Source organism: Homalodisca vitripennis, chromosome 2, assembly GCF_021130785.1.
Source record: "Homalodisca vitripennis isolate AUS2020 chromosome 2, UT_GWSS_2.1, whole genome shotgun sequence".
NCBI lineage: Eukaryota > Metazoa > Arthropoda > Insecta > Hemiptera > Cicadellidae > Homalodisca > Homalodisca vitripennis.
Window position 1 is genome coordinate 45,533,758 of NC_060208.1, and position 21,800 is coordinate 45,555,557.

At 33.3% G+C, this 21,800-nt stretch overlaps 1 protein-coding gene across 3 annotated transcripts in view; it reads right to left on the reverse strand.

Moving 5' to 3' along the window:
* LOC124356171 (putative inorganic phosphate cotransporter) overlaps positions 1-21,800 on the reverse strand; it is a 74,420-nt gene that overhangs the window by 12,613 nt on the left and 40,007 nt on the right. For 2 of the 3 annotated variants that reach the window (XM_046807342.1, XM_046807341.1), the window contains exons 2-6: positions 9,081-9,280; positions 8,569-8,802; positions 1,122-1,209; positions 451-674; positions 119-271 (exon numbers count right to left, since the gene is read on the reverse strand). In XM_046807342.1, coding sequence (XP_046663298.1) covers positions 119-271; positions 451-674; positions 1,122-1,209; positions 8,569-8,802; positions 9,081-9,280 — 899 coding nt within the window. Of the gene's footprint in view, positions 1-118; positions 272-450; positions 675-1,121; positions 1,210-8,568; positions 8,803-9,080; positions 9,281-21,158; positions 21,309-21,800 lie in introns of those variants that run through there. The other variant, XM_046807343.1, reaches the window with a different exon arrangement.

Sequence of the window (21,800 nt, forward strand, 5' to 3'; positions counted from 1 at the left end):
TTTGTGATACACTAAGAAAACTGCAAAGAATTAGGAAAAGACTGGTTTTGGAATGAGAAAAAATTTTTTAAATAGATTCTTATGGTACTCTATTGATTATATCGTTCCAAAAACTCACCTGTGCTACAGTAAAATGCATGACACTTTTCATGTACTTGGGTAAGTCAGTTTGTATGGTGAAGAGTGCCCAGTCATGGCCGATCTGTCCCAGGATGAGTCCCCACAGTGGGATGGAAAGTGCCATTGCCTTCCACGGGGTGGGTGCAAGGTTCTGGACAGATAGATAAAAAAGAAATTCATATCAACACCTTTACATTTTTAAGAGCTGCTCTGATATTTCCAGTTACCTCCAACTTTAGACTCAAATTAATAGTACTGTATTCAATAGCTGTATAAAACCCATGTACCACTTACTAATGTTTATATTTCATTCACAAATCTAGAGCTAACCTCTCTTCGCTTCAAGCACCCTATCGTCTCCGACAGGTATTCTCTTTCTTCTGTGGAAATGTGTGGGTGAGAAGCAGGATCGTTGTAGCAGGTGAAACAGAAAATGATGTACCAGAGACACCCGAGGGCACCAAAGAAGTAAAATACCAGTGGCCACCCTCCCTCAAAGTGTTGTAGCATGAGTCCTGTCAGTGTGCTTGAGACTACAGTTCCAATCTGGTTTCCTGTGGTGGGAAAAAGAGAGGGTTAGGATAAAGTGAAATATTAAATATTGAAAAAGGTTTTAAGATGAAGAAGAAATAATCTAAGATCCATTAATAAAGCTTCATGAATTCTTAGCAGGAATTCATATCACGTACTTTTAAAACATTCATTTTGCCCCAAAATGTTATGTTAAAAATTAAGATAGTTCCTTTTTATTAGAATTTTTAACTTAAAGGTTTAGCTGACTGGTATTGAAAAAACACATAATAAACATTTTTTAAAACAATACTGAGCAATAAATGATTTTCAATCATCGCAAAAGCCCCTCCAAACACAACACATCTTTAATATTATTAACTTCTTAACACTCCTCACTGCATATTCGGTAATTCTTCAAGCAGCAAAATAAAACATTTGGAATAGACATCAAAATGAAAAAATAATTAAATGTTATGAAATAAATTTACCTGCAAAAACCAGAGCTCCCAGTTTGCCTCTCTCCATAGGAGGGACCCATTGAGCCAATAAAACGTTCAAAGCAGGAAACGTTGTACCCTGGACATAGAACAAAACTGAATAAAATGATATGCTAACAAAATAATTTTGAGTATTAATCCTTAAGTTCTATGGATGTTTAAGTAACATAAATGCTATTAAGAAGCCTGTGAGACCACAAAAAATCAAAAGTTTGTGAAACAAATTATTTTGAGACTCGCTATATTTAAGTTTATTGCTACACTGATTTATCATTGATTTTTCATGTATCTTATGCAAGAAAATATATGTCTTAAATCATTACAAAATACAGTTTTTAGTTTTTTAATTTTAAACAAATGTTTCATCTATGCTTTTACAACATTGGTATAATTCATTTTGAAGTATTTTAATAAGTGAGAAGTTTTTTTTTAACACTGTACAAAGCCTATCGACCTTATTTTGAATGTATAAAGTTATGTAAAGAATGTATTGCATGGGGTTGAAAATTTAACATAGCTACTATGGAGGAGTTCGTCAATCTCAAAATATTCATTTGCAACAATGTTACTATTACAAGATAATCTTTGAAAAATACCAATTGTAAAATCTTAATTAATTATTAAATCATCAGTTAAATAGATGAAAACTCATCACACATACAAATACAAGTTGAAAATTATATACCTTTAAAGATTAGAACTAGTAAAAACACACAAGTATTGTAGTTGAGTTTGTCCTTTTTAAATTGTGGAAACTCGTTTCACATGCTTTTTTGTACTTTCAATGCACCCGTCCACCGTGCACACGGGTACTTGTTTTATCTTTTTAAAATGCAGGACTTTATTTTCTCGAAAATACCAAACTCTACAACAGCAAGTCCCTGAATGTCTTGAAGGAGACGAGGTAATTGATCTGCAAGTCTAAGGCCATCTTGAGGAAAACAAAGGATGTGTTTTATACACAAATTTAACTCCAGTCGAAAATTTAACGCCTGTTAGAAGCCCATGTGAGGTGCTATCATTTTGGTTCCCAGTATTTAAAAAATCCAAATCATTCATTCGAGGGGTTCCACGATAGGAATTGAATACTCCCTATAATATCAATATACATAGGTGTTTACTCTACACAAACATATACTAGAGTTTAAAAAATTGTCATTGGCCATCTTCTGGTTCTTCTGTTAGAACTGTAAGTGGCACAATTTGATGAAGACCATCGATCCCCCCCCCCCATCTTTGGTGATATTATAGAAAGCTATCATCTCAGGTTTTCCTGTGTCTGGATCACAGTTAATTGCACTAGGCCACTATTACAAACTGTCTTCTCTTTCGGCACAAACGACATTAAAGTAATATCCTCTGTGAAGCCATAATAAACAGAATCTCGGTCTGCAATAGGAATAAACTCGACAGGAATTTCTACTTTGTTTTGCTTCAAAGTGTCTATACATTTGTAAAACCCTTTTTTCTTTGGTTCCTTTACTAATTCAATTGACGAAAACCAGTTATCAACTGTAACACACCAAGATATTATTTAAATTCATGGGAATCCTATTACATAAATCAAACAAACACAGACGATTTATTAATTCAAGAAGATGGGCCAGTACAAAATGTAATATTACTTTCACGAAGATTACAATAATAACTTTTAAACAGTATAATTCCAGTAATAATGTTTCCCTATTTTACGCACTGCGCCACGCAAGACAAATTATCATTAAAGTCACGTCTTAACTGTTATTTAAAAAAAAACATATTTACTTTTGTTATGTGTTTGAATAAGACAGCCTTGCTATCGAAAGGCCTCACAAATAGAAAATTATAAGTATTGGTTTGTGTATTTTGAATGTAGTGATTTAACTGTAACACTCCTCTTGCTGTCTTCTTAGGTTTCATTGCCCTTAGCACCGACTGGGTAGGTTCCCCTAGTTGGTTTTCTTTCTCATTTCGTATTTTACTGTAGGAATATTGTCCTGCATAAAATACGGGCATTTATTTGGTAACGTGTTCTCCCATATGTCAGCGCAACTTTTAGGCCATATTTGACGTTTGTTGACATATATATATATATATATATATATATATATATATATATATATATATATATATATATTGTACTTAAACCATCACCGAAATGCTTCTAGGATCTCGCCAACAAAAGCGTATTCTCCCATTATATGATACTGTTGACAGTTTTGAAGTAACTGTTCAAAAATCTCTGATATTGCTTCAATAGGATTATCTTTCTCTCTTTCTTTTCTTGTACATCCATCGTCAAATTTAAGTGCAGCTAGAAAAAAAAAGAAAGTCTCTCTTTGGTTATTGTGCATCGAAATGCATCTCAACCTCCTCCATCTGTGGCAAAAAGATAGTGTACATACTCATTCCCAAATTTAAAATTTGGCTAATACACAAGAAGACCAACCAACCCAAGTTCCACTCCTTCCGTTTTTTCACATAAGCTAAGTTTTATTATCTTTACTAGACATGTATTTGTAAAATGTATTGATTTGTCCAATGAAAAATTTTGTTTATTACACCTTGAGGAGAAAACAATCTATGTATCTCTTGTAATGATTTCCTCCAAGTGTAAAAGCTGCTGTTTTCAATCATGGTATTTTAGAAATAATATTGTGTCGTCTAGTTTAAAAATTGTTCTTAGGTTGTATTTTTGCCTTGTTTTAAGGCGTCATATTAAGTTTCTTGCTATGGTTTGTTTGCCACCCATAGAAATAATTATGGAAACTATGCAACAAGTAGTTGCATACTATATATACCTCATAAACTCAAGCGATAGCACTGTTTATAATTTCATCCACCTGACGCAACAAACCATTGATATTTTCAACAGTTCCGTCTGTTTCTAAAACTAATTCATCGTGGATAACAACACCTCTTCTAATATCGTCTACCAGACGATAAAATCACTTTCACTCATTTCCTGTTCGCTCTTTGATTCATGATTATTTCATCACTGATAACACCTTCTAACATTCAAAAATATCTTCTTCTTCGCCAAATCTAACTAGTATTCGTTTTATCTTTGTGAAATACCTTTTTTATGTGACGATACCTTCTGTTTCTAAATCACATGATGGAACATTTGTTTGTGATTTATTCTCAATCTTCATATAAGGGGACAGCTCGTTTGACTAGTTACAAATTAAATAAACTTGGAAACAGTAATTCTCTTGCATGAACAACATTTTGGTACGTCTCAAAGACCACTCACAGAAAAAGTACTCAACCACTATGGTGTGTCACCAAGACAGCTCCGTGCAATAACAAAATTCACTTAATTACTTATGCCAGACCACAAATCGTCTATAACGCACACATAAGCTAACCGAACATAACCTCACTCTCACATTTCACTGCTAAAGACAAGACTGGCAGCTCCAGCTAATACGATTGGCCGACTAAAGGCGCGTTCACACCGCAGTCTGCAACTAAAAAATCGGCAACTTATGATAAAAGTCTGCAATTTTTTTAAGAAACGCCAAATAAATTTGTTGCCAACTTTTCGTGTTGCCAACAAAATCCTCGAGTTGCAGACAGAATTGCGTGTTTCCATTCAGAGTCGGTAAATATTGCAACTTTCTTTTGATCTTTGTCTGCAACAAAAGTAAACGCCAAAAGTTGCCAACATTTTAGTTGCCGACTTTTATTTGCCTCCTTGTGCAGGCGCGCGCGCAGCGCCTCCACTGGTCTCTCGTTGCGTCTGTCTCTGAACCTAACCTATTTGTGCGTTCTATTCGTTGTTCTCCTATTTGTGCTTTTGTGGTTGTGTTGTGGTTCAGTTGTTGTTATATTATATATTCAGTTGTGCTGATGATGGAGGATGCTGCTGAAGGAACCTTCGACGAATTGGTTTGGTCTAAGAACAAAGTATTAAAACTAATAGAAATATACAGGGAAAGGCCGCTTCTTTGGAACGCCAAAAAACAGCTTCAACAAAGACAAAAATAAGAAAAATTATGCTTGGCTGGAGATCGCTGATGAACTAATTGCAACGAAAGCAGATGTCAAAACAAAAATTCGAAATTTAACAACTCAATTTAAGCGAGAAAACAAAAAGACCAAAGAGTGGCTCTGGCGTTGATTCAGAGAAGAGCAAATGGTTTGCCCTGGACCACTTGATGTTTTTAAAAGACACTACAGCTCCTCGTCACTGTCGTGATCACTTGCAGCAGCAACCACATCCTGCACTTTCCACATCTTGATAGAAACTAGCCTAGTCCCTAAAAAAGTTGCAAACAGTGCAAAATAGCGCACACTAAATTGTTGGCAATTTTTGTGTTGCCAACAATTAAATCTGCAACTAAAAAGTTGCAAACATTCCTAAAAATTGCCGACATTTTAGTTGCAGACTGCGGTGTGAACGCAGTGGTGATGTGAGAGGTGGGGAGAGGGCAGCAAAATTCGGATGCTGTCTCACAGACTTTCCATAGTATTCAAGGGTTAATGCTAAAGTAGGATTTTATGTGTCACAATCACGGTGTAGGACTGAATGTGTCAGATGTTTGAGGATTTTAAATATTGAAGTATATGAATAATTGATAAATTGTATAGGTAGTACGCATGCTGTTTTCTGACTAAAATGAAACATGAGAATTCTGGGTTGAAATAAAAAATCTATTTCTTATACCTTGGTTAGGGCATACAGGGTATCCGGTTGTGATCTCCAATTCCACTAAAAATTTTCAAACATCAATCTCTTTTTTAGGTTGAATTAATGTTGGAAAAGCATAAATGCTGGCATTTGCATGTACAAGTCGCTTGTGTACTGGTGGCTTATGTTGTTGGTTTTCGAGCTATTTAAGTTCAAACTGTCAAAAGCTCTAAGTTTAGACAATAGGCTATGGATAGATCGATTATATATATTTATATGTGTGAAATATATGTTAGGCTAAGGAATATTATTTATAATATCAAAAACAAAAGGGATGGGAGTTCTTATGTCTGTAATAAATAAGATATAAAGATTTTAAAATTATAGTAGTTTTTTTAAATTTATCAGAATTTAAAAAAGATATTGTTCATAAATTACTAGAAATACTTTTTTAAAACAATTTACAACTCCAAATCGTCTATTAAGTATTTGTCAAAGTTTCATCTTTTAATTATAAACAAAACAAAAGTTAAAGTGCAAGTTCTGAACTCAAAAGATGTTTACAGTGTAAGGCAATCGGCCCTAACTCAATTTCATATCTCTAGACATGAAGTCAGGGAGTCAAATGCAGTGTTGTGTTAAGTTACAAAGTCAACATTTGCGTCAGACAGAGTAAATCACCCGCAAATTACGTCAAGGTAAGTGTTACAACTATTTACTCTGACAATCTCGGCTGAATGGAAAATTTCACCAAGTCTGTAGCGAGTCTGTTATGTACTAGACTGTTTCTGGTGGTAAATTTATTTTTTATGATATGTTACGTGATGAATAAGTCTAATTATACAGCACAGTGACTTTACCACCATCGTAATAAAACATTTTTAGTAATGCTCACAAATAATTATACAGATTAGAATTCAACTATGCTAACATTACACTTTAAATATGTATCTATGTGATTAAATTTGTTATTGTTTGTTTGTAGTTATTGCAATAATTGCATTTTGAGCTATTATGTTTAAATTTATTACTTTTAGCTTCAATAACGTATTATATGAATTTTTGAAATTCACCTATAATATATGATAATACCACTAAATAATAATTATAAAAAAAATTTATTCGCTTTTTCATTTTTATGAGAAAGAGAATGAGTGATTAAAAATATAACATGAACTATAAGGAAATGTTCCAAAATCAAGTTTGTGTCATGTTAATAACATACATAAAAATAAAACATTAGAATTAGAAAGTACATTTTTAATGCTTGCAATACATCTTTATGCCTGGATCTACATGCTATCGGACTTTGGTGTTCATATTGGTATAAGACTGGTATAAGGCCCAGGCTATCTGTACCCGCAGCAGCGACACTATGTTGTGAGTACGGGGACGTGAGACGTGAGACGTGAGGGGATTGCAGGGAATGATACGGAGGATAGGTTGGCGAGAGCTGGAGCAATCGCGACTTGTAGGCCCAGAAACGTTTTGTAGTGTTAGGTCAGAGCCTTCACGAAATAGGTGGCTGGAGAGACGCTTATTGGAAAAGCCTTCCGGATCTGATGCAAGTGAAACTTCTCATATACTCTCTATCGATAGACAACGAAGCTATTCTTGGACTATGTAGAGACATCGTATTGTTTGTTCTCTAGTGTTCACTAACAACCACCTGTATCATTGAGTCGGACATGTGGCGCATCTGCAGAGTTCAGGGAGACTGTCATACACATCGTTTGTGACTGTGAAGCGATTGCCCTGATAAGTAAGAGACACCTGTACCTTCTGAGATGAGACTTTTAGCTCACAGGGGTGTTTTTAGGTTTATCAAGAGTCTAAAGGTGACCTGGACTCTCTAGACTTCAGGGTTGTCACAATATATCCTCAAGGTAGTGGTGACGGGATATTCTCTAGTACTTTCGATCATATTGTATCGTAGCCAATAAATCCTAGTGGTTTAATTTTTTTACTCTGCAATTTTGTTTTTATATACATAATACGTAATGTTTTAAATATCATGAAGTAGTTTTAGTTTTTTATTCTGCACGAGTAAAATATCAATCACAGGTATATATCACTCCAAAACTCTTTTCAAGCGGTTTGAGGTTTGTAGTTTTATGAATCACACAATTCTAATGAAGATACGTTTATAATATTGTATTTCCTTTTTACAAAATTGAAAGGAACTTTCTCATTACATTTTTTGCAGTGCCTTACACATTTAATTTAGTTTTTTCAGAACATTTGAGAAATAACTGTTTAAGGCGGTTGTTCATTTTTTAGATCAAAAAGTTGTATTATAAATGGATAACATTTTCGTTATAGTAGCAAATAATTGGCTTTATTTTATTTTGCAATATCGTTATAAATTTGTTTATTTTAATGTTAAAAAAAAGGACTTGAAGTCGATCCTTGACAGAAAACTACGAAAAGCCAAACGTAATTAATTGGCGGAGGTCTAATTGGGTATTCTTACGTCCATCAAATTCAAAAAGTAACCGTGTAATGTTGTCAAAAGTGTCACGATTCAGAAAGCATCATCATCAGACACAGGATAAAATATTATCTGCCGAATGTCTTTGCTCTTGCAGTTAAAATCACATGTACCTTTTGATAACACTTCACGGTTATTTTTGGATTTAGCAGAGGTAAGAGTACTTAATTAATTGTCAGTTAATTCCAAACGGGGCCAATACCAATAGATTCAACACGAAAAGTTAACTTGAAATTTCTCCAAAAGGAAAACCATTTCAAGATTTATATAAATAATTAAGAGTAAATTTCTGGCATTCCGTGGCCAATCTCTGAAGGGAAATTCAAACTTACCTCTCCGAGTCCTTCGATGAACCTAGTCACTATGAGCCACCACGGACCAGCCCTAGCAGCGAAAGGGGTTGCTATCGTCAGCACAGAAGTGCAGAGAATGCCGAGTCCAAGGGTTTGCTTTCCTCCAAACTTCTCTGCCAGCTGTCCTCCTGGAAGATGAGTCAAGACATACCCCCAGAAGAACGCCGAGAGGATGTAGCCTTGAGTTTTTTCATCCCAATCAAATTCGTTTTCCTGGAAGAACAAACATTTATTTTGATTTTTACATCATCTTCGCTATTAATACTTTAGAATCCTGGCATGGATTCTGAAGGTAAGGAAACTGGCCAGTCTATAACCGTGCACAAATAGTAATAAGATAAATAACACTAATTTATTATTTGCTCATTAATATCTAAAGAAATTTATTCCTATGAACACTCTAGCCAACTATTCAATCAAGGTTAGGAGAAAGAGTTAAGACGTATCCAGTTGTTAAGTGACTTTGATTAAATATTCCACTCAAAACTTACCGGGTTTACATGATGAACTTGCGCGCCGTTTGGAGCGGGACATGCCATGGGGTCAGGGATAAGCGTGCGGTTCCCCAGCATCCCATGGTGGACCACTACCATTTCCGTGATGGCCACACTCAATACACTCCTCATTGCGTAGGCGTTTGCTACCGCGAGGAAGCCCATGATGCCGAACACATAGCGCTGCGGAATGCATCCTGCAACATAACACTACACGTAAGTATGCATGTCTTAACACAACTAATAGTGTTGTAGGTTTTGCTGAGAACGAAGGTGACATAACGTTTGTCAGACGGGGCTAAATTGGATTAGCTATGGATTGATGAATGTTATTAACTTGTAGCAGAGATAAAATGTAAATATATTCAGATATCTAATGTACGAGCAGGGCCCAAGCGACAGTGGGAATTAATCAGGTTATGTCGGTATGAATACCGTAAGGTTACCTTCACTCAAGAGAGATCTAACATCGCTTCATGAACCTAACAAACAACCTTTGGCGTTTTCAAGTTTATGTTAACTGTACATTTTCATAACTTTTTATTGTGTATTGTGTCATACAGTTAACATTTGTTATATCAAATATTATTTAGTATTATTTAATTAAAATCCGTTACATGTTTGTTACCGTACTCTGTCATATTTTCCAAGTGTGAGCCTTCAGCTTCCGACAGTTTTGAGCGAATTTTCCTCTGTGATCAAATCACATTATTCTCAGCAGTAACCGGTTGGGAGAACCACACACAGCCTCGTCTCGTGACAGGAAAGTCGATGCTCTTCTGGGAATTCTGGTTTCTGATTCTCTGAATTTACTTCATTCCTCTAACACCAGGATTCGTTTAATCACGGTACGACTACTTGGACTGCTTCCACATATTAGATCGCAGGTATTAAATCGAATCCGTTTATTGTTGTTGAGCAGTATAACTGTGTTTTATGTCAAACGTTAATCTAAAAACAAAGCCAATTCTTTGAAATACGAACAATATAAACTGTACATTTTATGAGACAATTTTATAAACAATAACAATTGGAATAATTACAAAATGTGTTTAAGAAACTCGAAAATCCAACACAACTTCCCTCTGACAGCTGTGTTATAGAGATTATGTACCATTTTGTCCTAGTTCTTTTTGTCACCTAGGCGCATAATGATATATGAAAAATGACACTATTTAACTGAAAGGACTTTCTTAGAAACGGAAACTTTTAAAGTGAAGGTGGATGAGGTAGCCTACTCATAACGGGTAAATAAACGGGTACTGCTGAAATCCAATTCCGCAACGTCAACATTTCACCTCTTTGCTACCCAAAGATGACTATGGGCAAGGCAAGATCAAATATCATCAAAAGGGAATTTGGATTTCAAAAATTGTTTTGAAATCACCTTCAAAATACGACCCTCAAATATATTTCAAACACACGCCACAGTACCAGCAATTTCAATAGCGATAGATCAATACTAGTTTGCGTAAGTTATTATGGATAATCGGAGAATGCCGTTGGGCTTTATCACTCTTTTATACTGTATGTAATCTATATAGCGTTTAGATTGGTTATTTATAGGCGCGCATTATCAATGCAGTGCCTTATTTAATGTGGTGGTCGAAGGCGTGCCCATTGTGGCCGGTGACCATCTGATAGGTACAGGGAGGAGAAGAAGAATGTGATTGTCAGGTGACCTCGAGTCAGCTGTTATTATAATGATAGCTTCGTTAATCGCTACCGACACAGCGGTCTGAGGCAACGTCTTTCCCAAGGTTACACATTTTCCTTTCGAGGAGAGACTGCCAAAGAGATGCAACATTCTTCGAGGAAAAGACGCATAGACATTAGAGCCAGAAAAGTAAGTATTACTGTACAGTACAAATCGATCAACAAGATATAAACGCCGAGCTTTAAAACATGTAATATAAAAAGAAATAACAGATCCAGAATACAGGAAAAACCGAGAGGAAAACACATGGTTGAATGTAATTTATTAATTGAGTAATGAACACTACAAGATTTGTAACATAGTCAAGTCAGAAACAGACACATAAATTATTCATCAATCAAAATCAATATTAATAGTAACAACCTATTTTATAAATAAAGAATAATTATCTTTCATATAACTCATCAATGAAAGTCTTTAACACGATCAGAATGTTCTGGAATCTTAAAACAATAATCTCCAACAATATAGTTCACAATCCCCTCCCCGCCTGCCACAATACTTCAGAACCAGGCTTTGATCTGCCATACTCATAACAAAAACTATATATTTTGTTTTGTATTAATTAACAGTTTTTCCTGAATCTAGTGATGTAGATTGTAACTCCGTAACTCATGAAATGGAATCACAATCTCAGGAGGAGGTGAGTGATCTCGCGCTCTGAAGTGTACAGAATGCAGGGATTATTATTTCTGTAGAACACAATAATTGTAAGAACTGGCAACTGTGCTGTTCAAGTACCCAACTTATTTGGACTCTAGAATGACAGCGATAGCGAGATCAATTGTTTCAGACAGTCTTAGTAAAGCAAAATTACTAAATTTCATTATAAACTGTATACCTATGTCTAGTACTGTAACTAAATCTATTTCTCCCGGATATTCCAAATTAGAAAATAAAACTAATTTCATGCTCTCAAAGGGCACGGCAGTGGCATATCGTAGATTTGAGTTTGGGGAGAACTAAATCCAACAGTTCATATTTACGGAGGAGGGTAGATCGCCCTCATCTTTTACAAAGATTGTGTATTAAAGATATCGAAATTTTGGAAAATATGGACCAAAGCTTATAGATCGATGTTCAAGATAGCTGGTAAACTGTTAAAAAACAACCTACCGGATAGCCTACACCAACATTTTTGCGCGAGAGATGCACAAAGAGATAGCTCAATTTATGCGAGACATCCTTCGAACAAATGGACAAAGAAAAATTTGCCTGTATCTACCCTGAGTGATAGGCTTAGATAAACTATAAAAGCCGCTTTTCAATTTTTACTTTTGAACCCCTAACTGGTTGCAATAAATTAATTTTTCATTTTAGTTAAGTATTCTGTTGTTTTAGACCATAATTAATACATTTGTTCTACAACGTATTAAGTAGTGAGTGATTTAACCGTATTTTCTCTCCCCTAGAGACTTTTACGAAATTATTTTATATTAACCTAATTGTTGCAGTTTAAAGGAATTTCGAGCATGATAAGGTAATAACAATGTTACAGATCACTTTTGTATAAACGAATTAACATTTTATTTTTTACTCAGCATTGACATTAATTTGATATACTGTAGAGGACTTCCTTATTAAATGCAGTAATATTGCTTTTAGGATTCCTGCATCATTTACTTTAAAAATATAAAACAAAGGAGAAGCATGAACTCATTCTGTTATTTTGCAAATAGAGTCTGAAAGAGATTAAATCGGTCTTCCACTATTCGTACAAGTGGGCTTTAGAGAACACACCTCATTGGTATGATTACTCAAGTGGAAACGATGTGTGTACCTGTCATCGCACAGTTTTGTAGGTTATGTTTGTCTGCACCTGTTGGCGGGAACCATAATAACGTGACAATCAACTTCACCTGAACGTGACATGTACAATCTCTAGAGTATTTGATGAGTTAGTCAGTGTTTAGTATAAATACAAGGCGAATTTGAATCTGTGTGATAAACTTATCGTACTTACTAATATTTGTAAAAAAAAACAGAATAGTTAATGAAATTAAACTAAAAACAAAGTGAAGAGAAAATACGATTGTAAAGTCTTCTTTCCCACTTAGTTCAGAGACTTCATTGTTTTATAAAAAATTGTTTCTGAAAAAAAACACACACACAAATGGTTGGAGTGAGAGATCTACACAAGGTTAGACAAATGATCAATTACAAAAAAACAAGACTTGATCCTGACTAAGACTCTTACTCATTACCATAAATATTGGGTAACCTACGTTCATATATATTACAGATTTGAATTATGTTACATTGGTAAAGTTTGAGTGCACCAAATTAAAAAATCATCGTACAAATTCTTTGCCATTCTTAGGTGATTGCAGTGTTAAAAACTTGACAACTAATGGAGTGATTTTTAAATTATTGTAAAAACTAAATTCAGTTTAATGAAGTGTCTGACTCTGTGTATCAATATCATGATCTTACTTATCATTAAACACGATACCAACTTATCAATACCAACTAAGCTTCATTCACAGTTTAATATACAACCATAACGAAGTATGAATTGTTTTAAATGTATGTTTTATTACCAGGAAACAGGATTTTTCTGACATTTTCCACCCTTCAGTAATACAGAAATACCAGTAACACTACGTTACGAAATATGCAATCTGATATCTTTCTCCGGTGGTGAACTAACAACTAACACAACCACAATCTAGATTAAAATAAACAAATCTTACCAAATATTTATGACTGATTTAAGGTAAAATGACAGAAATGGCAGGTAGGGCCACCAAAGTATTCAAATAACGTATCGACTGATATTATCAATAACTACCATCGAAATTGAAAACATAACATCGATTTGATCAAATTTTGTCATGAACGGGTGATTCTAATTTTATATTTATTTTCATTATTTTATTAATTGAATAACTATTGAATATAGCTTTGAAAACAAACAAACAAATTAATTATTTGCATAACATTGAATATAATAAAAAAACTCTGAAACATTAATTTATCGTTTAAGAGCCAGATTTGATTTAAAATCTTGCATAATGTGATGTTTGTAAGAAGCATGGTGGTGTGAGTTAAAAATGGAAACAAAGCTATATTTAAATGCATATAAGAAATATCAAAAACCTCGTTTTACTGAAATAAAAAATAACATTAATTACAGACAACCAAGCCAAGTAACTCTACTGGATGGAAGTAATATTATATTTGACGAAAATCCGGTACGTATATTTCCTTAAAGCAACGAGAAAAATATTTACCGCCAAAAAACGCTTAATTTAAATCCTTTTAATTAATATGAATGTTTTGTTAATATTTTTAAGTTAATATTTTTAATTGATTGACGAAACCAAATCTAAAAATGCGTTTCATGTTGTTATTAGAATAAAATTTTGATAATTTTTGTTCTCGTATTGATGATTTTAATAATTACTCGTATTTTACTAGGATCAGTAAATCGATAAATTTAGTTCATCATTTTATTCCATTGTGATTGTGGTCATCTGGCCACCGTGTCTACCGAATTGAAGCTGCATAATTACCAATTAAACAACCAAAAACTCTCAAATGAGAGTACTATGTCATCTTCCCAGTAAACTTCACAAACTTTTTAATACTGTCCTCTTACCAGACCGTAACTGCGCCGTAAGTATAGTATTTCATGAGTAAAAATCAATGGCGTGAATTGGCATCGTTTATTTTCTTTGAAGAACACGTAACCGTTAATTACTATGTCAAGGAGTGACACAAATACGTGTTGTGTTACTACACTAACACTGACGAGGAGACTGAACACTTTCCGTTTCCTGGAATGTGTATTATTATGTTTGCAATGGCATCCTTCAATAAATTGGGTCGTCGTAGACTTTACAATTAAGCACCATGAAGTTATCACATTATCCAATTAACAGTCATCCATTGGTGTTAATTATTTTCAGAATACAAATTGTGTAATAACTGGCAGTTACCCTTTTCTTACTCTGTGCTCAACAGCGGTTGCAGGAAACTTTTAAATACGAAGTGTTGTTACTACCAAGCCTATATGCTTTCGACATTACAAATTTAACAAACTGAAAATAGCGGTTAAATTAAATGACTGCGCTGCCATAAAACAATGTTTACACATAATAGTTGATTTATTTAACAGGTTATTTCAATTAACAATATTTGTTTGCTATAACTTTAGAGACAAGTGGGGGCATAGGTCGAATGGATTTTCGAAATAAGAATAAGCCTATATGTTAACCAGGAACCCTAAAAATGTCAATTTAATATTTCAGTACAATCCGTTGAATAATTACGCGTTTACGCGTGAAAGCGTAAAATATAAAAACAAAAACAAATTTATTTTCGCATGTATAATATTAGTTAGTATTAATATGTTACAGCTTAACTTAATACATGTATATAACTTGTTTGATATATTTGTTATTTTAATTTCAGGTCACCACAACTGCGAGCAAGGGTTTAATGAGCTGATCAACCGGCTTCAACAGTGTTTAAATTATAATACCGGCAGGAATAAAGTTCTTGAAGATGTGGTGTGCCAATTATACGATTTAATTTGAGCCATCGGTAGTATTCGTTTTAAACTCAATATGTTGTAATAAAAACAAAATATCACATAGTCCGTCCCTTTTCAATACATTCTTTATTTAATTTAAAGAGCACATAAAAATGTATATAACATCAATAAATTAAAGCTTACTTGAGAAAATTCTGTCTTGTTGAGTCACAAATTTACAGTCTTAAATCTCCTTAAAACAAACTCTCCAAAACAAAAATGTCTATCGGCATTTTAGGAACACGATGAACTTTGCTAGAAGTTCATCTATGAGTAAAGCGAGGTGGGGTTGCTCGGGAACCAGACACCTGCATGCTGTAGTATTTATTAATAGTTTTACATAGACGTTCATTACACAATTAATCAAACATCAGTTTACGTTTCATTATGTTAAAGCTTACTTGAGAAAATTCTATCTTGTTGAGTCACAAATTTACAGTCTTAAATCTCCTTAAAACAAACTCTCCAAAACAAAAATGTCTATCGGCATTTTAGGAACACGATGAACTTTGCTAGAAGTTGATCTATGAGTAAAGCGAGGTGGGGTTGCTCGGGAACCAGACACCTGCATGCTGTAGTATTTATTAATAGTTTTACATAGACGTTCATTACACAATTAATCAAACATCAGTTTACGTTTCATTATGTAACTATTTGCACTTTAAGGCTCGAGTTAAAACCTGTTATTGTTATTGCTGATAGTTATAGCACCAACATACCACATTTTATAAGGCACTTCCCTACTTCGATAAGCTACTAAAAGGTACAGTACTTACAGTTCAACAATTGATTTCAACCGTCAACTACACCACAAAAATTACAACCACCAATACCTTTTAGCAAGAAACACGATTTTAACATCACATTTATTTTCTTAAAAGTTACAAAAAAAGTTAAATATCTGAATTTTGTAAAGTAAAATATAAAACCATCTTTCCTTTGGTGGATTTAGTCAATTAAGAGTTTTTGTTACTAAATAGATATTTTGTCAAAATAAATTTATTTTGCCTTCATAATCCGATTCAACAATAAAATTTAAGTTCCAATTTTAAAGATACTTACGTAAAAAGTCGAATTTACAATATTATCCGTTGTTGGCTCACTGTTAATTATTTAAGAGATATCTTCATGAAATCTTCACAACAGTGTGGAGATGTGCACATATTTAAAAATCAATTTTATATTAAGTGACAGACATAACATTTTTCTAGGCCACGAGTAACAGGTTTTGCTTAAGTTCAGCTGAATAAGCAATGACTGGACAATAGATAAGTAAGTGAAATGAGAGTATGGTTTTAACTATAATCATAAACAAGTGAAGTTAGTTAGCATAAAAGTAAATATTTTTAATAATATGACAAATAATAACAATAATACGTCATCAAAACTATGTAGTAACTAACGGAAACTGAACAATTATCTATTTTATTTTATTAATCTTCTTCATCATAATTACAACGCATACAACAGAGTTGTAAGGTATTGTCGGATGGATATGCACAGTGTGGGCATATCTCAAGGACTATTCTTAGCGATTTTCCTTCATTCATATCAGAGTCATAAAACGAAAACGAAAATGTTATCTCTCGATTGAGATTACGTATCAAGACAATCCCATTGACAATTCAACACAGTCTATTAATATGTCAAGAACATATACAGGTTTTCAGCCATTCCATTTAAAATAGTTTAATTGATCTAAAACAAATTTGTCTTATCAACTAATTTTGCAAGCATCATTTGGGATCATATAGGATATTACATAATTTATGATTGATATATAATGTTATTAACAATAACTTGGGCTACTGCAATAAAGTGTTTGGTGATAACAGTTATTATTAAAGTTTGATGAATTCTCAACCTTAGTGCTCATAAAACACGTAAATTAGGGCACTTAAAATTATTTTTTTAATTATTAGAAATATTTTGTAAATTTAAACTTTACTAACGCGAGCATAAATTTCACTAATTTACTGGCCGATTGTTAGTGAAGAAAATCATTAGAAGGACAGAAAAAATTCATTTATGTCTGTCCGCACATAACTAATATTTAAAATTTTGCCTGAATTTCTGTCTGTTTACCGCTAAATATCTCAAGAAAGAATAACTTACGGATTTTAAATGTTGTGTGTGTGTGTAACTTCATTTGTATACAGGAAACGTCTTGTTTGATGATGAGCATATCCCTCTATAGGATTTGGCTGAGCGTTTGCGTAGCCTAACTATCCAAAAGATATGTCAAGAAATATTTCATCTATTGCTTTTAAATTTTGCGTGAAATATCTCGTTGATATCTTTTTATATTTTGTGACACTTTAACGTTAGATATCACTGAATTTGGAAAGCACTGAGCCCTAATACAATAATTTAAGAGATACGTGGACCTTTTAGTAATGTAAGTCAACGATATTAAGACCCACTACACCGAGCCGGTACGTGAAGCGGGGTCAAGAAGTCTACGTTCTCTGTCCACGCTATATTATTCTGCACCTGTTCAGTGTTCACTTGTAGCCCCAAGTCAAGAGAGCGAGGAAACTAGAGGTGAGACGGTATTACAGTAATCAGTACTTTGTAACGGTTACTTTTCTCCAGTATCTGTAACGGTTACTGAGAACCAAAGATATGATGACAGATACTTTGTATCTAGTACGGGTTAAAATATATTCTTATATGCTTATATTCTCACCGATACCGAATACCGAAATACTGATCTAAGACTGACAAATCAAAAAATAAATACCACGATCGTAACGCTCCAACTGAAAATATTGCTAGTTCACAATGTAAATCTCTTATCAACCCCGGTGTCAGTGTTATATTCTTGAATTAGTTATTGCGTAGTAAATATATTGTTTTAAAGTAAACTAAACATATAATTGTGTTAAAAGTGTTTTAATTGTCTAAACTATTATTAGATATTTTATATGTTTACTTCAAATAAGAGCTCATTTAATTTTTTCGTTACAAAAAACTGTGTTGATGTACCAAAAATACACGACAAGAATATTCAAATTCCTTATAAAGTAGAATTTTATTTTCATGACTTTAACGAATACTCATAATGCTATAGTCCAATTGAATCTATTTGAAGAAGCAGAGGTTTAGTTTATCGTACAATCTATTAACAACAAGAAACTACAAGAACTGGTATCGCTGGTTGAAAACACGGTCGTCAGCAATCAACTAGAATTTGCAACAGTATGAATCTCCTGCACTGTCGCGAAGAGCTCAGGAAGAGAAACGACTAGCATCCATTGCGACTGACTACTTCGGGCAAGACGAAAATTACATTTTAAAGAGGCGGGAGGAGAAACCTTGTGGCAGTAAGATTTCTCAAACAGGATTCTCGTACTTCCAGTGGTAACTACCATTATTGTGTTGTCACGAGGATTGGTGTATTCCTGCTCACAAATATCTAATACGCTTGGTGGTCAAATGCTCAAAAAAGCACTCCAGTACGGTTGGGAAGGAAAATAAGTGTGTACAGCCACTGGGCAAGTCTCCACCATCCGGACATTTCCACTCCGGAACCCAAGGGCCATTTAGGCATCTAGAAGAAAAAAGAAATTATTTGGTCGTGGAAAATTACGAAGGAATAACAGAAAAAGTCTGCACTTGCCTAAAAAATAGCCAGGTATAGCGAAAAACCTGAAGCCAGATGAAAACCGTAGAGGAACAACACTGTAAGAGTAAAGACTCAAAGCCCAAAAGAACTAGGAGAATGAATAAATAAACCAACACACAAATAAACCTCTAACAATATAACGCCGATAATCATTTCAAGCGTAAACAATAATAAATAGCTAAAACTATATAATACACAATAAGAACAAAATGTAGCAGCTGAAGCATCTGGCAGCTTAAGAGAAATAGTATACAGTCTTTAAGACAAAATGAGACAACAAATAAAATAATAAAAAAATACACTCAGGAAAAAGTCTACATACATTCTTCAACTACTAAACACAATAATAGTTTAAGCTTGCTAGAAATCAACCTACTACTTACAGGCTGAACTCTAAAAGGAAACAAAAAAAGGAAAATAAATTTGTTAAAGTGTATTGGATGCGCAGACCAATAAAAATAGGCGTGTGACTGCTTTTGGGAATGTTAAAAATAATAAAATGAAGTCCACTTCCAAAGGAGAGTCTAGAATTGCCGAGGCATAAAATATTCTTTAAACCGCCAAAACAAACCCTGACCATGCCGTGTATTTTTTGTAAAAAAGGAATGGTAAGAACAAATTATCAGCATGTGTTGATGTTATGTTTTGAAGAAAAGAAGCAGAATAGAGAAAACTAAACTAAAAATAACTAAACTCCAGTTAATCTCATGCTAGGATCTCAGTAAATCTCATGAGTTAGGATCATGCTCCCACTTGCAACCACGACCAAACCCATAATTTGTTTATAGTTTCCTATTTCCTTGGTTATATTTACAACAAAACACACAATAATATTTGTGTTTTAAACCTCGGGATACCAAACAGTTACTTTATTACAGGATTTAATTTGTAATATTATGTCAGTAACATATTTCTTATTTTATTTGCTATATGATTTGTTGTTTGCATATACATTATATTTACTTTTTAAACAAAACCGTAACGACATTAAATGTTAAAAGTTTGTATTTAATTTTTAGAAAGACACTAAGCACATTTTCTTAGTCTTATTTAATTTATATAAATAGAGTACAACTGCATAACTATTCTCCCAAATAGTTTAGTACACTAAACACTAAGCTATCAGTTATAAAGTCATCATGAAGTTTAATGAAAAACAAACTCGATTTTCAAATTCAAATTTTATATATATATATATATATATATAATTATATGTATATACGTAATTTGAATATATATATATATATATATAAATGTATACCCTTTTGAAAAAAACATTGAATAAGTGAACGGATTGAATTAAACATGAGTCCTTCCTGCTATGTTTTCAAACATCCTTTCATCAGTATCCACTTAATTATAACGTAATGTATAAATAGTGCTAACATGTGCCACAAATCTATATAATCTACAAACCACATAACCTACAGTATTTGGCAGTTTATCACACTAAGACTTCTGGAAAGTCAAGGTTGGAGTTTTCTTTCAATACGCGCCCGTTCAATTAAATTTTCAGCGGGAATAAAAATTGAATTAACTATTTTTGCAGACGTAGTTTATGCTAATTTTGACAATTTAACAGGGTATTTATTCATGGTAAAATTAAAATTTCAAGAGCAGAGAGATTTTTAAACAATATAGATTAATTCATAAATCAAAATAAATTATTTAGATACACAATGTAAATGAAAACGTATTCCATTAAGATAAAATTGTGATTTATTCAAATATAAATTTAAAAAATTGTATAATCAAAAAATTGGATACACACATTAATCAGATTTATTTCAAATTTGTATCATAGTCACACCACCCGTACGGTCTCTACCGCTGCCTCCATAGCATTTGACGTAATAAATTAAAAATTTAAAACGTAATATTTGACAATGAATATATAATGAATGCTCCATTGTGTAAAACATATAATGGACTAAAAATAAGAACCAAAAACTTGTCTAATTTGATCCATATCACTCACACGTACGGACATTTTATCAAAACCAATATTTCAATATTTTGAATTGGTAGTCCAAAAATGAATACTTTCACTGGAGAACGAAATTTGGCTTTTTATCGTTACAACACTTTTCTCCCTTACTTTTCACGGGGTAGAAAGTAAATGTCTGATAATTCAGCCTCCAAAACAAAAATAGATCCTACTCCAGATGCCTCCACAGAGTGTCCATCACTAACCTCCTCGAAGACGTCGGTCGAAATCGTGACTGTTGTCCATGGATGGTCTTCTGGAGGAGGCGGACGAGAGACTGATCCGCCGGCACTCGCGACTCGGAGGAGGTACACCAAGAGGTAATTAACCTTGCTCCAAGCTCGCGTACGCACGCACTCACACATACTACGAGTATGTAAGAGACAGATCGGTAATCAGTGACGTTGATTGTATACTACACTTATAGGTACCACCCAATAAAAAATGTAAACCCTTTAAATTACACTTTTTTCCTCCTATAGAATATTCACTATTGCGTTCCGGCTCAGAATAAACGTTATAACGAGCTAAAGAGAGTTTTCTTAATTTTATAAAAACTTTCATAACAAAATATATTGAGTTTTAAGGTTTAAAAAAATACTTTTAATTGATAACTTTAAATGATTATGTATTTCTATTTTATAATTAAATGAACATTTCTAATAAAAGCGTTGTTTTAATATACTTTACTATAGACCAAAATTAATGCATAACAATTTAAGCCAGTTATCGTTTATAATATCACTTGAAATATTTCACTACTAACGTTCATTTTAATTTCTTAAAAGAAAAAGAGACACATTTAAAGTATTAATTAAAAGCATTCTTTCAAAGTTATTCTATTTATT